Consider the following 16541-nt stretch of genomic DNA (forward strand, 5'->3'; position numbering starts at 1 on the left):
AATTTAACCCATCCATTTCCAAACCCACTCATTTTAAGAAGGGTCCCAGGAAAACTGGAGCCTATCTCGGCAAGCAACAGACAATAACAATCCTTGGACTGGACGCCAGTCCATCGCAGAGTGAACACAAACACACACTAGAGCCAGTTTAGCTATGCCAGCTTACTTAACCAGCATGTCTTTGGACTGTGGGAGGAAACCCAAACAACACAAGGAAGCCCACATGGACACTAGGGGAAACAAACCACTTAACACACAAACATGCTAAATGTATTCTTGTCCTAAAGGTCAGGCAATCAGACTATGCCAACCTATTACACTGTGCAATTACATGATTTTAATGAAAACGAAACTACAATTACTGGTATTAAATTTATAAATGAAAATTCATTATCATGCTTTGTTTTTAGAACTTTGTAGGCCATTTTAAGATACTCCACAAGTGAAAATGCCAATGTGTGTGTAGCAAAATCAGCAAAAAAAGAATTACGTAAATAAAAAAAAACTGTTTCAGAAGATGGCTTTCATTGCGCAGTGGAAACATCTCAAACCTGAGATTCTCTCTTGCTTTTCAAAGGAAGGGAGGGGCAAGCAGGAGTCAGGTTTCGTCAGATGTGACGAAGTTTCACGAAGTTTCAAGGCATCTCTTGTGTTAATGCTGGAAACGGGGCGCAGCAACAACTGAAAAGTTTTCTAACAGTTAGGAAAATGGCTAGCGCGGCGCGAATAACGGAAACAACCCGTGGTTGAAGAAAACAAAAGTGAGAAAAAAGGTTCTCCTTACTCCGAAAGTATGCCAAACAGCATGATTACGTAGGTTTCGGTTTCCGAAAAAAAGTATAGGTTTTTTTTTTTTTTTTTGGAAGTTTGCTGCTAAAGTATGGCGCGGGCCAGCGAAGAGAGTGCAATGGAGCAGAAGAGACGCACGAGAAAAAAATCAAAAAAGAAAGAAAGCAAAAGCCGCAGCGTGCACTCTAACCTCCTGTATGCATCTTTCACGGCAGAAGAGAATCCCAATAGACACTACGCCAGCAACAAGATCAAAACGACCAAGTACACGCTGCTGTCTTTTCTGCCGAAGAATCTATTCGAGCAGTTTCACCGCTTTGCCAATGTCTACTTTGTTTTCATCGCGCTGCTTAACTTCGTACCTCTAGTCAACGCTTTCCAACCTGAGCTGGCCTTGGCTCCTGTTGTCTTTATTTTGTCGGTTACCGCTATTAAAGATATTTGGGAAGATTACAGAAGGCACCGCTCGGATATGGAAATCAATCACATGGATTGCCTGGTGTATTGCAGGTAAGCTGGAGGCTATTGTTTTCATGCTTATACTGTGTTGGGAAATGTGTTACTTTCAGATTTTCATAAAAATCGGTTATAGTTAATATAACAAATCGCCACTTTGCTGTAGTTTTACTTTTCAATAGATGTGTTAAACTAACATTGTAAAGTTGGTTAATCGGATCATTTATTCAAAGTAGATTCGCTGTGAAGTTTTCTCTGTTGGAAAGTTTCACGGGGCAAACGTTGCGGCGTCAACGGCGCGCAGATATAATATTTAATGCAGTGTGATATATATATATATATATATATATATATATATATATAATATGAAGTTCATCTTCAGGAGAACGCTTCGTAGCCAAGGGGATTTGCCATAGTGCTCGCTCTCCCTCTTTCTCCGTTTGCAGACAGATGGCCATCGTGATAGTGGCAGTGGGCAGGGCTCGCTAGAGCGGAAAGCACCAATCATACACTTCCATTTTCATGCGTTACTTCGCCACGTGTTAACGCCTCGGGCGTACAGTTTTGAACTCTTACAGAGCACCGGCGTGTTAAAATTAGTTTTACAATTCCGGTAGCCGAACCTCCTTACAACGTGACAGCATTTATTGTACAGTAGACTCGTGTTCAGGGAATCAGACGGATATCAACTTCAACTCCATTTAAAACAGACACGATAACAACATTGAATTATTATATTGTACCGTTAACTACACGCGCCATTAAAATTGATTTGTAGATTGTAGAGTTAAGCAGGTGAGCTGTTGCTCATGAAAAACTGCAGTGGAAAAAACAAATCAGTTGAAACTTCAAAGTAGTATGAGATTAAGTGCTGGCATAGTCAATTTCAGAGGGGTAGTACCCTGAACATGGCAGAAGTGGGCATGGCCTCAACCCTGATTGTGTAGTTGTCGCTTCTCCTTAACCCCTCTGAGGCCTGTTCAAGTGTCTCCATCAACTGTAACAATTGAGAATGTTAAGGAGAAGAGACTCCCACAAGCATTAAACACAGCTTTTCAGTAGCGAGGCTTTGAATGTGACTAACTAAATGTTGGTATTTTCATTTTTGTAAGTTTAAAAGTTTTCTAGATAATTTGGGACATGTTTGGGAGACAGTGAAGTTGAGACAGCAGAAGTCTGTATGTAATATGTTTTTAGTCTAACTCTGGATGGCAGTAAGTGAGTGGCCCTGGCCTTTAATATAGCAGCCCAACCCAGTCTACCACCCAATTGTCTATACATGTGTAAAATAATTTGTGTTATTAAGTAAATACAGTGTTATACCTTATAAACATCTTTCCCTACGTGTGTATATCAATTAAGATCATTTTGAATAGCTTTCCACCTCTACAGAAAACAAAAAGTTGGAGTATATTTATTTTTTTCTCTCCTACTTTTTACTGTTGGAGGGAGTGGAGAACTTGCAATCTGGCCCAGCAACAGTTGGGATAAAGCACTGGAGGTGACAGCATGGTCTAAAAATAATGTAGTGCATCAGTGTTCAATGTTCAAGCTTGTTGTGCTGCAGTGACAGCTCCTCTTCTGATGCTAACAGTCTGGGTTACTTAAACACTTTAGCTCACAAGGGTTTGTCAACTTGTATGTACAAGGGCAGGGATTTGATTCTGGCTCATTATAACGATGATTCCAAACAACGGTTTATAGACAACAGTTAAACATTTAACAGTGTTGATCCATCAGAATTGATTGCAAAGCTTTTTGACTTTAGACAATGTGCCATTATTTGCCACTGGATATTGGATTTCCTAACTGACAGAACACTGCATGTACACATAATTCTTCCAAGCTGATTCTCAAAATAGGCACCAAGCTGGTTAGTACACTGGAGGTTCAACTCCAACTTCATTCAATTTCCTGATGACCTCTTCCCAGCACTGTTGGCCTGTCCATCAGCAACGATGAGACAGCTTGTAGCAAACCCACATTTTACAAATATCAGGATATGTATACCTTATTAATTGCTGCTACACTTTTAGGGATCTAGCCAACATTAAGAAGTAACACTCACAATTGTTCTCTTAGCTGATAAAAGTGAAAGAGGTTTGGTATGGGCACAGGTAGGTGGGAGTTTCATATTTTTGTTAGTATTATTTATCTTCAAAATGATTGTGTTGTCCTAGATCTAATTTTGTATTTGATATTTAATTGTTATTAACAATTTGATAAAAAATATTTACAGTTAATAAATTTAACAATCTCCTATATCCTTACAGCAAGACTAAACTAGCCAATGCTGTATATGATGCGTAAAGTACAATTGATGATACTGACTTAAATGTATATGACAGTTTAGTAGTAGTAAACCTATTTGATTGCTAAGTGGTAGGTAACAGAGAACTTCCAAAAAAGAAGAGACAATTTGACCCCTCCATTAATCTGTATCCTTTGAAGCGCACCTCCATCTCTTTAATATCTAAAATATTGCAAGTTTTTTCCCTAGCCAGATTAATGAATTTTCAGAAGGTGCGTTCTTTTGAATTTTGAAGTACAGTTTGAATTAAGTTGCAAAAAGTACTCATGTCTTTCTTATTCTGGTTAACTAGAGGAATCACACATTAAAATCTGATGGCTTAAATAGAACTCCTTTTTAAAGGTGCAGGACTCATTTTGAATAGGGGAATTTGTACAGATATACTGCAAAGTACATAATTTAACAGATAATACAGACCAGCAAGCCCCATTTTTGTACCATCACCACTAGCTTACTAAAGAGACGTGTTACCAAGAAAACAGTCTTTCTCTTAATGTCATCAAGCTCATCCATATTACTAACCGAGAATAAACCAGATATGGACGCAGGAGACATAGTGCGCAGGCGCCGACAGCGAGCGAAGTCTGATCCACTGAGAACGAAGGAGTCACAGCTCAATAATGAAGGACCTCAACTAATGTAAATAAGAAATGAGCCAACGCGCCCATAGGTAACCACACAGCCACACAATAAAGAGGATTCAGCCCACTGCCGCAGAGTGAAACGGGAAATACTACGGAGTCCACAAAGGTCCACAACACACAGCATAATCAAACCCGAGATAGTACGGAAAGCGCAGGCGCCTACAACGCGTTTCTGAACCATAGCTCACCACCGCAAGCGAATTCTGATACACCACCAAAACCGAAAGAGCTCAACTAACGGAAATACGAAATAAAGCAACGAGCACAGACAATACGGAACCCTAACCGTCCACACTACACAGCTTAGTCAAGCCCGACATAGTACGGAAGGTGCGGGCGCCTACAACGCGCGTCTAATACACCGCAGGCAGACCCCCAAGATGGTACAGAAGCCCCAGAGATACGGACTCCACAGCATATGTGAATCACATTACAGTAATACAATAATATGAGTACTCACAGACAAAACAAACACAACAGGCTTCGGCGTCCTGCCACACAATCAAACTGGAGAGAGTACGGCGTCCCCAAACAACAACAACAACAACAACATTTATTTATATAGCACATTTTCATACAAAAAGTAGCTCAAAGTGCTTTACATAATGAAGAAAAGAAGAATAAAAGACAAAAAAGAAATTAAAATAAGACAACCTTAGTTAACATAATAAGGAGTAAGGTCCGATGGCCAGGGTCCAAGGTCCAAACGTCCACAAAACACAGCATAGTCAAACCCGAGATAGGCGAATGCGCCCTCCGTACTATGATTACCACATGAAACACACACACAGCACCGGAGGTATAATATTAGCTCAACTAACCTACAGATGTCGTAACGGTGAACATGATGCATATGTGACAATTACCAGGACAGACAATAATCTCTTTCAAATCTATTTCGGGTTACCCAAGACCAGGGGTTGGCGAGCGAAGTGAGCAGGGGGCGGAGCCCCCCTAGTACATATCAGGAAGTAGGAGATAAAATACACTGTCATCTGCACTTGTGGAAATACAGTGGGGAGGGTTTGCAGCTTTAAATTCTTTGGAGTCTGCATGGATGACCTTTTGTGGGTGCAACGTATCTTGGTTATTGTCAAGGAGGCTCACCAATGTGAAGCCTGGATGTCTCAGTCTTTGCTCGCCAACATCTTTGGGTGCACTGTGTATTATATCCTGACAAGAACACTGGAACAGCATCTGCTCTGCTCAGGACAGATAAACACTACATGAGGTGGTAAGGTCATATTTATTGCCTGCTTCCATTAAAAGACAAACTGTATTGTTAAACTCTCAGCTGCTACACAGTGGGTTTTCCCCATCCTCTTCTCTATCAAAAGATACAGGAACATTATTAACACATGCATTACTAGATTCAGAAACAGTTTTTTATCTTCAGGCCATAAGGATATTTAGCTACGTTTATTGGCAACTGCCCTGACCATACCTGATATATTGTTTGGAAATATTGTGTTATGATTTATTTAATACCAGTAACGGCATACTGCACAAATACACTTGACTTGAGCATTCATAGTTTTCATCCTCTTTCTCTATACGTTTAGCATTCGTTTGCTCAGAGGTTGATGCGCATGCTGCTTCCTAAACAGCTCTTCTTTTCTCCACCCTAACGGCCCGCTTCTTTTCTTCTTTCGTCAGCATCTTTTAGGGCCAAAACTGATTAAGTCAGCGTTTGTATTGCAATTACTTAGTTCCTTTTCCTTAATTTTTCACTTAAGCTGGCACTTAAGTCTTCAATCTGCCTCAAGAATGATTTAAGATATGAAGAGGTAGGGGAAGTGACGGCGAAGGTGGTAGGGAATGAGAATGGCGCCTGTACACATGTGCCGCACAGCCTCCCTGCTAGCCGCTGCCAAGAATTGATTCTACAATAAAATAAAAATAAAAAGAGGAGTAACCTTGTAGGTCAATCTTCAACCCGAAAGCGGACAGTAGGCATCATGTAGTATATGTGTAGCAAATTTCAGGTCAATAGGTCAAACGGTTTGCAAGCTAAAGGTGATTTAAAATCCTGGACAGACAAATGAACAGCCACGGTAGCGTATTATATATAACTAGCCACGCCGCATAATTATTTATTGATGGGCGAATACTTCCTGAAAGACACAGTTGTCTAAATGGGGTGAGTTTGAGGATACGACTGTGATGGAACTCTGGAGTGAGCAACATACAATTGTCCAGTTTCGTCGATGACATTTTTCCAGAAAAAAACGACTGACAGAAACAAACAGTTACCTGATGCAGGAATTTGTATAACATTGAAAGAAGTGTTGTTTCCATGAAATACATTTGAAGCGGTGGCCATGGTAGGCAAATGAACAGTCAACGTGGCTCACAGCTGCATGTGGACTGTAGCACAGACCAAAGCGAGTGAGGATGTGTTTGGTGAGGTGTTGGGGGCGGGCACATGAGCAAGCGGTGCCTCGAGAGCGAGGGTGGACGTGGGAGGAGGGTTAGAGTTGGCGGGCGGGGCTCTGTTGCGCGTTCCCCAAGACGCAGGAGGAGGGTTAGAGTTGACGGGCGGGGCTCTGTCGTTCGTATCCCATGGTTGGGCGACTTGGTGGATTATATATAGAAAAGCAGCCGGAACCGAAAAGAACAATGAAAAGTCAACGTTGCATGTGGACTGTAGCAGAGATGAAAACGACTGAGGCGGTGTTTGGTGAGGTGTTGCATTGCGGGCACATGAGCAGGCAGCGTGCATGCCTCGAGAGCGAGGGTGGACACGGGAGGAGGGTTAGAGTTGGAGGGGAGGGCTCAGTTGTGCGTATCCCATTGTCTTAGAGTTGGCAGATGGAGGCATTTCTTTTGGAAAATTTGGCCCTGTGCCTTATTAATTGTCATTGCAAAGGCTAATCTAACAGGAAATTGTCTGCATGTAAAGGTAAAAGGCTAATTTGAATCTGATGGGGCCAGGGAAATCCGGGGCATATGGACAGTTTGTGAGGTAGCAGCTGCGATAGTTTTACACTCCAGTACATTGCGGTGAATGCTGGTAACAGTCAGAAGGTGGGCAAGCCAACAAAAACACTATGCTCTTAGTATGGTATGAATCAGGTTTTTGTAGACAAAGGTTTTCCTTGTTCCTGCAGGACCATCTAAGAAGAAGCATGTTTGTCGCGGATGGGAATCGCTGTAAAACAGTTTGCGAGGGTGGACGCGGTCGTGCATATCCCATGATGCGGGAGGAGGGTTAGAGTTGGCGGGCGGGGCTCTGTCATGCGTATCCCATGGTCTTTGTCTTGCGTGCCATGGTCGGCTGCTTAGTGAATTATATATGTAGAAGATTATAATCAGTGTTTTTTGGGGGTAGTAACTTTCTCACTAGTCAGTGAGAGGTATACAAATGAGATTGTGCTTACATGACAGGTAATATCAATTTGAACTTGAATTTAAGATTGGAGGTGCCATGTGTGCCGAGTGCTCACCCAGTGGTGTTAACATTGTACCAGATTTTTTTATGGTAATAGTACAATGGAGTACTTCTGTGTTGAAAAAGACTTCTGGACACTTTAATAGCAGGGTGTCTCTCACAGGTCAGTTTCAAGAGGGTTGGTGTAGATATGATTGTACTTTAATTCATTCATTTTTGTAACAACTGCTGACTTCAGTATAAGGTTCCCAGCTGTTGGATGTGCAGCCATTTGGAGTCTATTCAAGTGTAACTGAGCCTGTAGGCTGAAGAATGTTGCCAACCCTGATTGGGGCATCAGTTCATCACAGGGCTCAACCATTTACAACAGTCATGCTCCACTCATACAGGGCCAAGTAAGAGTTGTCAGTTGGCCTAATGTGCTAGTCTTAACTGGAGCGCTGTGCCAAAACCCTCTGTTTTGCCTCTTCAGCAACCTAGGACTTCAGAGCTATGTATCACCATGAGGCTGTTCAGGTGGACAGGAAAAGAATTCTGTCTTCTGTAATAGCCGAGAAGCAATGCACCAGCCATCTCAAATTAAGGGCTGATTGGATGTTATCTTCATTCAAACTTGTTTCCTATATAAAAGCAAAATGATAAAGTTAAATTTCAGATTGGAAGTAGTTCTGGACAGGGTGGCAATCTATTTATTTCAGGACACAATTGCTTACATATATTAGCCAAACTTTAATAGGCCAATTAAAATAACATGCACAGTTTTTGGAAGTAGGAGTGAAACATTTTTCCACAGCAGAAACACTGTAAATTATTCCTTCAGAAAGTGAGTCCAGAGTCAAAACGCATGCATGCGCACTGCGGCCTTGGCGCCCGCCCCAGAGTCCAGAGTCAAACACAGCGGCTTCACAAAACACGGCCGCGCCCGCCCCAGAGTCAAACACAGCGGCTTCCCAGAGTCAGTAGGTGGCGCCCAAATAACACAACGTGATGCGCCGTGGCGCCCGCCCCAGAGTCAAATGCAGCGGCTTCCCAAAACGAGGGGGCTTCCCAGAGTCAGTAGATGGCGCCCAAACAACACAACCTGTAGGGTCAAACGCAGCGGCTTCCCAGAATGCGACGGATTCCCAGAGTCAGTGGGTGGCGCCCAAACAACACATCCTGTAAGCGCCCAAACAACATCACCTGTAAACTAGACTTATTGAACGAAGGTGCCCACACAAAGAAACCGCTTTAGTTCAAATAGGGTTATTCAATTAAATGGAAACTTTACCATGCCTACGACCTGTGAACTAAACCTGAGGTAAAGCGTGCACGCCAGGTTGTACAGCCGCCCGGACAATGAACGAGCGCGCCCACAACGCGCTTTTGACACAGCACAGGCAAAGGAGGCACGTATCCAAATGGAGGGAGCTCAACGATTGGTAGTACAAACACGAGCCCGTATGGCTACGACCTGTAAACGAGCCCGTATGGATACAAACAATGAACGAAGGCGCCCATTGAATTAAATGGAAACTTTACCATGCCTACGACCTGTGAACTAAACCTGAGGTAAAGCGTGCAGGCCAGGTTGTACAGCCGCCCGGACGCGACCGCCCACACCACCGCATATACCCTCCATGATATTTCATCATGCAGAAACTGATTGCCATTCTTGGATTTACGATTCGCTAGCGAATCACAGGCTTACTTGTTCCTTCAGAAAGTGAGGAAGAAAGGCAATTTGTTTATGGCCAAGCATGGTTGCACATGCCTGTTCATGCCTTTGTATGATGAGTGGTCCTTGGCTGGCAGTACTGTATTTATCCAGATTTAGACTGAGTTTATTTTCTGGTTATTTTTAATTGCTTTACTCATGGGTTTTGCATTTTTACCTGAAGTACATCTGTGGTGCTTCTTTATTTCTAAGATGGTGCTGGATGGTTGTTTTGCTGTTAGAGCCAAAACACTTCCATGGTGCTGCTTTTGTTTGTAATAAGGTTTCAATGTCTTCTTGTCTCTCATGTTTTGTATTTGGAACCAAATCAGTAGTGCTTCTTTTTTCCTAGAATGCTTTTATCATGCTTGAACTGAAGGATTCCAGCAATACCTCCTATTTTTAATGGGAGTTTACAGCTTTGTTTTTCCTTAGCTCTTTTTGTTTCCACCTATGGAACTGGATTATAGCAAATGGCATAATTAGGGTGAGGGCAGTCCTCATTAGATATATAGAAAGATACTTCATTAATCCCCAAGGGGAAATTCACATACTCCAGCAGCAGCATACTGATAAAAACAATATTAATTAAAGAGCAATAAAAACACAGTGCAAAAAATGCAAGGTGCAGAGTGCAAGGCAGGTATAATAGACAATAATCTTGTATAGTGTTAATGTTTACCCCCCCAACCCCCCCCCCCCCCCCCCCCCCCCCCCCCGGGTTGAATTGAAGAGTCGCATAGTGTGGGGGAGGTACGATCTCCTCAAGGCTGTCAGTGGAGCAGGACAGTGACAGCAATCTGTCGCTGAAGCTGCTCCTCTGTCTGGAGATGAAACTGTTTAGTGGATGCAGTGGATTCTCCATGATTGACAGGAGCCTGCTGAGCGCCCTTCGCTCTGCCACGGATGTTAAACTGTCCAGCTCCGTGCCTACAATAGAGCCTGCCTTCCTCACCAGTTTGTCCAGGCGTGAGGCATCCCTCTTCTTTATGCTGCGTCCCTAGCACACCACCGCATAGAAGAGGGCGCTTGCCACAACCGTCTGATAGAACATCTGCAGCATCTTATTGCAGATGTTGAAGGACGCCAGCCTTCTAAGGAAGTATAGTCAGCTCTGTCCTCTCTTGCACAGAGCATCAGTATTGGCAGTCCAGTCCAATTTATTATCCAGCTGCACTCCCAGGTATTTATAGGTCTGTACCCTCTGCACACAGTCACCTCTGATAATCACAGGGTCTGGGTGGGGCCTGGGCCTCCTAAAATCCACTACCGGAGGCGGAGTGGTGGCTCTGAGGCTAGAGATCTGCACTGGCAATCAGAAGGTTGCCGGTTCGAATCCCGTAAATGCCAATAGGGACTCTGCTCTGTTGGGCCCTTGAGCAAGGCCCTTAACCTGCAATTGCTGAGCGCTTTGAGTAGTGAGAAAAGCGCTATATAAATGCAAAGAATTATTACCAGCTCTTTGGTTTTGCTGGTGTTCAGGTGTAGGTGGTTTGAGTCGCACCATTTAACAAAGTCCTTGATGAGGTTCCTATACTCCTCCTCCTGCCCACTCCTGATGCAGCCCACGATAGCAGTGTTGTCAGTGAACTTTAGCTTGTAGCAGGATTCCGAGTTGTTTTGGAAGTACGATGTATATAGGCTGAACAGGACCGGAGAAAGCACAGTCCCCAGTGGCGCTCCTGTGCTGCTGACCACAATGTCAGACCTGCAGTTCCCGAGACGCACACACTGAGGTCTGTCTGTATGACCACAACGTCAGACCTGCAGTTCCCGAGACGCACACACTGAGGTCTGTCTGTAAGATAGTCTACGATCCATGCCACCAGGTATGAATCTATTCCCATCTCTGTCAGCTTGTCACTAAGGAATCGAGGTTGGATGGTGTTGAAGGCGCTAGAGAAGTCCAGAAACATAATTCTTACAGCACCACTGCCTCTGTCCAAGTGGGAGACGGATCGGTGTAGCATATAGATGATGGCATTAATATATATAGATGATCCATTAGTCCCCAAATTGGGTTTAGAATTTTATATAGTTCAGCAAACACTTAATTTATTCTTTTAACAACAACAAAATGGGTTGTGATTTTCATTGTTTTTTTTAATTTAGATAATCCATTATGTTTGTCCTGGATGTTTTATCAATGAAAAATACAAAAAAAAGTTTATAATTGATATTACTGAAAGCTGAATTTGTGTTGCACAAGTATTTAAAACACTTGATGATAGTTTGAAATATTATTATATAATATCTCCTTCTGAAATTACAAGAGATGCAAAACCTGCAATTATCTGACTGCAGCCAGATAACTGCAAACAACCCAATAAAAATACAATTTCCTGTTAATAAAACTGTTTTATTTGGAAATTAGCCAAACTGAATCTACTGCCTCCAGCCTCAGCCTCCATGAGTTGAGTTTGTTCTGTGCTCTGTTCCTTCACCCTTCCTTGCATGTTCAGAACTGTATTAATCCTTGGGTATGTAAGGCAAAATGTAAGAGTGTGACAGAATTTAAATTCAGTGCATTTCTAGGCTCTTACAGAGCATCATGTATTTAGCCACACCACATCCTGTTATGAGTGCATACCTGTTGTCACTTGACAATAAGACTAATGCAGTTTTCCAGTCGCCTCATTGTATTTTCAGAAATTTGCATTTTCAGTGCAATGGATTCTGTTATTTGTGAAAAATCAACATGTTTGAGTCAGGTTTGGGCAAAATGTGAATGGTGTTGGGAAGTGTTATTCTCGTTTGTTCACTTTTATCCAAGTTTTGGAAAGCATATATGGAGAATAAAAAACTATAGCCACAGTGGACCTCCAGGACTGAACTTGAGAACCGCTGATGTAGAGCAAGAACTATGCTGTCATCACATACAGAACATGGCAACCCACAGTGATTAATCTAGACCATGAAACATTAGAACATAATATTTTTCTATTGTGATCTACCATAAAATGGTAATATAAGCAGAAGTATGAAGAGATACAATTAGGAACTATAGAAATTATTTACCATTATTAATTTTACTTGGTATATTAACTTTAATTTTCAGCATCTTACAGGTTAGTAAATATAGAACTGTCTCCTCACTTTCTGAAGTTTACATTTTATGATAATGTGAAGCATCAGTTGGAGCAAATAGTGCCAATCTGCCTTAGGGTTACACACTAAAATTAAAATTGCCAGTTAACATAACCTACATATTTTTGGTGTTAGACTATTATTATGATTATTATTATTTTCTGTATTTCATACTCCTATAACCTAAGGAATTTTTGCCAAAACTATCAACATATGTACAAAACGTTTGTGTTTGACCATAAAGTACAAAGTTAAATGTCAACAGAAATCAAAATATTAAAGAAGATCCCATAATACTCATCATTCTAGTCTAGATGAAAAACTAGTAGTAGAATGAAAGGGTAAAAACTTGATGGCTTATGGGTGGTCAGGAGGAGACTAAAGAGGCAGAAAAAAGCCTTGGTATTTCAGAAATGGTTTGTAAGAGGTCTTTATTCATGAGGCTCCTTAACATCTGTAGTTTCTACATACTTTTTATGGTCATGGAACACTTACTCCCTGGCTTGGGAGTAGGAACTGGGAAATCCTAGGGAGAAAAATCAATATTCGGAAGGCTGAAGCATGAACAGAGATGTATTTGATGGGAATCATAAAGAGATTACAGAGTGGATATGAGTAGAAGCAGATTCAGACATAGACCTGTAGGTCAAGACATCTATATTACTAAACGACAGTTTAATTTATGCACGGCCGGCGGACGCACCGCATGTGCACTGCGCCCCAGAGTCAAACCCAGCGGCTTCCCAAAGTCAGTAGGTAGCGCCCAAACAACACAACCTGTAAACTAAACTTGCTCTAATCCACTGTGCCAGCAGTCGGTGTCAGCAGAGGCAAAGGATTCACGGCAACAAATGGAAAGAACTCAATGATGTGTAATACAAAACCAAGCCCGTAGTTCCCAGAGTCAGTGCGTGGCGCCCAAACACCACAACCTGTAAACTACAGCTGCTCTAATCCACTGTGCCAGCAGTCAGTGTGTGTAAATTGGAGTATGCTTCCTAACAGTAAACGACTTCTACCTAACGACACAGCCACAGAACAACAAAGACGAGACCACATGGATAAAAACAATACACGGAGGCTCCAACGACGCACTTCAGACACACCAGAAGCAAAGACGTCACGGCTCCACAATGAAAGCTCAACTAACAGAAATACAAAACGAGCCTGTATGGATAAACACAACGAACGAACGTGCCCACAACGCGCTTATGACACAGCAGAGGCAAAGGAGTCATGGCTCCAAATGGAAGGAGCTCAACGATTAGTAATACAAACATGAGCCCGTTTATTTAATTAAATGAAAACTTTACCATGGCTACGACCTGTAAACTAAACCTGAGGTAAAGCGTGCACGCCAGGTTGTACAGCCGCCCGAACGCGACCGCCCACATCACCGCATATACCACGTTCGTTTAGTAATGTAGCCCTCCATGCCTGGATCCGCCGCCATGGTCACTTCAGCACGCGAATCCGCCGCCGTCAGCAAACGACTTCTCATTGACGACACAGCCATAGAAAAACAAAAAAGAGACTGCATGTATAAAAACAATAAACGAAGGCGCCTACAACGCGCTTCTGTAACACCAGAACCAGATGAGTCACAGCTCCAAAAAGAGACCACTTTAGTACAAGTATGTTTATTTAATTAAATGAACTTTCCCAGGATGCACCCATCCTCCATGATATTTCATCCCTTCAAGTATCGGAGGGAACAGAAAGTAATTGCCATTCTTGGATTTGCTATTCTTTCAAGAATCGCGGGCTTGCTGGTGGAATCTGAGAATCTAGTAGTTGGAAGCTAGTGGAAAAGCTGAAGTAAGGAAGATAATTTCTGGTAAAGGTCATAGAAATGCTTTTGTGAGCCCAGCCAGTGTACAGTTGTAGTAGTCCAGATGATCAGATAAGTAAAGCAACCAGTAACACTAACAGATGTTCAGCCGTGCTCCCCAGTGGTAAATATCTAACATGAACTTTCACCAGGAAAAGATTTAGTTACAAAACAGAAAAAAAACAGCTAAACAAAATTAACTATGATGGGAGGAAAAAGGCCTGAGACAATAGAACAGATATAAGAGAAAATATTTGTATAGTGAAGCAAATCCATATTACTAACCGAGAATGCTAAACCGGATGGACGCAGGGACATCCGGCCATGGGCCATAGCCGCAAAAAGACGTACTGCGCAGGCGCCCCAAGAAATGAGGGGCCGCAAGAGGCGGATGAGGGGCCGCGAGAGGTGGACAAGACCACAGAAAAAAGGAGTCAAAGAAATGAGGCGCCAAGAGCACAGAAAAAAGGAAAAGGCACAGAAAAAAGTAGTCAAAAGTAGGTGCCGCACGAAACCCATTGCACACGAAACTAGCACACAAAAAAAAAAAGAAGACACTCGCTCACAACAGCAAGGCACCCCCCCCCTACAGGCATCGGACGGGACACACACCAAGAGGGGGATTTAACAAGCCCCTGGAACACAAAAAGAAAGAAGACTCTCGCGCAACAAAAATCATCACCCCCCCCCCACATCAATAAGAAGTGACACCCAAAGCCACATATCTAAAGGAAACGTCCATATTACACATACGTCATCTCAACACCTTCACACTAGGCAGCATAGGTGGATCTCCTTACAATAAAGCACTATTAACCGTTCAACTGCAGAAAAGGCACCATATTAACAGTGAGTGCGATCCTCCTTATTACTTATCCATATTTCGCACGCTGAGGAACAAACAAGACATGAATACACGGTCACGGGTACAAAACGATTCGGATCGGATATGGGACCCAAACACACGAACGCGAATGAAACAAGAAAATACACGGCGGCGCATACAACGCGCAAAGGAAACTCCGGGAGAAAAAATGTCTCGGATCAAAAAACGCAAAGCTCAAGTGACCCCGTTACAGGGACGTGCCCAAATGGACAGACACAATGAACGTAGATGCATACAGTGCGCGTCTCAAAGTACTGCATAGAAACAAGCACGATTTCAAAAGAAAGAGCTCGCGTCTCAGACATACAAAAAAGGGAGCGAAGAGACAGAATAAATGAACGCAGACATGTACAACGCGCATATGACCTGCCACAAAACAAGCAAGCAAGACTCCAAAAGCAGAGAACTCAACTGACCGACATACAAAAACGGACAAGGCTCGATACAAACAATGCACACCGTAGAGTGAAACGGACTTTTCGCAAAGCGGAGGCGAATCAATTAAAAGTAAAAAATAGCGCGTCACAAATAATGGACATGCAACAATGCGGCACTCAAACGACACAAGCAAAACATGCCCGTCGCGGACATCAACGCCAGACACCTGCTAAACGCTTATGCCAGTTGGCTGACAACGCCTTCAATAATGAGTCCACTATTGAGGAAAATTCATTGGGATTAATGAATGTCATTTGCAATCATTGTCATTCACTTAACTTCCCAGAAGAAACAACTGGCAATACAAATAATGAATTTACACGTTGTTGTCAAAAGGGGCAGATTAGACTGCCTCCTTTACATTCATATCCTGAATATCTACAGAAGCTTCTAACTAACGATGTGCCTGAAAGTAAAAACTTTATGAACTGCATTAGATCCTACAATAGTTCATTTGCTTTTACATCTACTGGAGTACATATCAGGCCACCAAAAGGCAATGGCCCATACTGCTTTCGCATATGTGATTAACACAACGCACTATATTATGTCCAAAAAATATTAATGTTAATCACATTAATAACCAGGTCATTTCATTACTTCCTGGAGAGACACGGCTCTTTCTAAGCTCTGACAAAGTTGACTCTTATGACGACAATGAACATCTGAATTTCCCCTTAGAATATTTGAACACTATTAACCCGGCCGGATGACCACAACACAACCTTACCCTTAAAAACGGAACAATAATCACGCTATTAAGAAACCTTAACACTAAACAGGGTTTATGCAATGGCACACGTTTAGTCATCAACACCATGACACACAATGTTATTCAAGCAACAGTTCTTACAGAATCACATGCTAACAATACTGTTCTCATTCCTAGAATTGACCTTACGACTTCTGACCTAGAATTACCTTTTACATTGAAACGCTGACAGTTCCCCATTAAACCTGCATTTGCCATGACCATCAACAAATCACAAGGACAAACCATGGACAAGGTTGG

At 42.5% G+C, this 16541-nt stretch overlaps 1 protein-coding gene across 1 annotated transcript in view; it reads left to right on the forward strand.

Annotated features, from left to right (window-relative positions):
- The first annotated feature begins 604 nt into the window (after positions 1-604).
- The window catches only part of atp10a (ATPase phospholipid transporting 10A), a 268627-nt gene continuing 252690 nt past the window's right edge, over positions 605-16541 (forward strand). The window contains exon 1 of the mRNA XM_028800040.2: positions 605-1299. Within this exon, the coding sequence (XP_028655873.1) occupies positions 881-1299 (419 nt within the window). The 5' untranslated portion in view covers positions 605-880. The remainder of the gene's footprint in view (positions 1300-16541) is intronic.

This window comes from Erpetoichthys calabaricus, chromosome 4 (assembly GCF_900747795.2).
Source record: "Erpetoichthys calabaricus chromosome 4, fErpCal1.3, whole genome shotgun sequence".
Classification (NCBI taxonomy): Eukaryota; Metazoa; Chordata; class Cladistia; order Polypteriformes; family Polypteridae; genus Erpetoichthys; species Erpetoichthys calabaricus.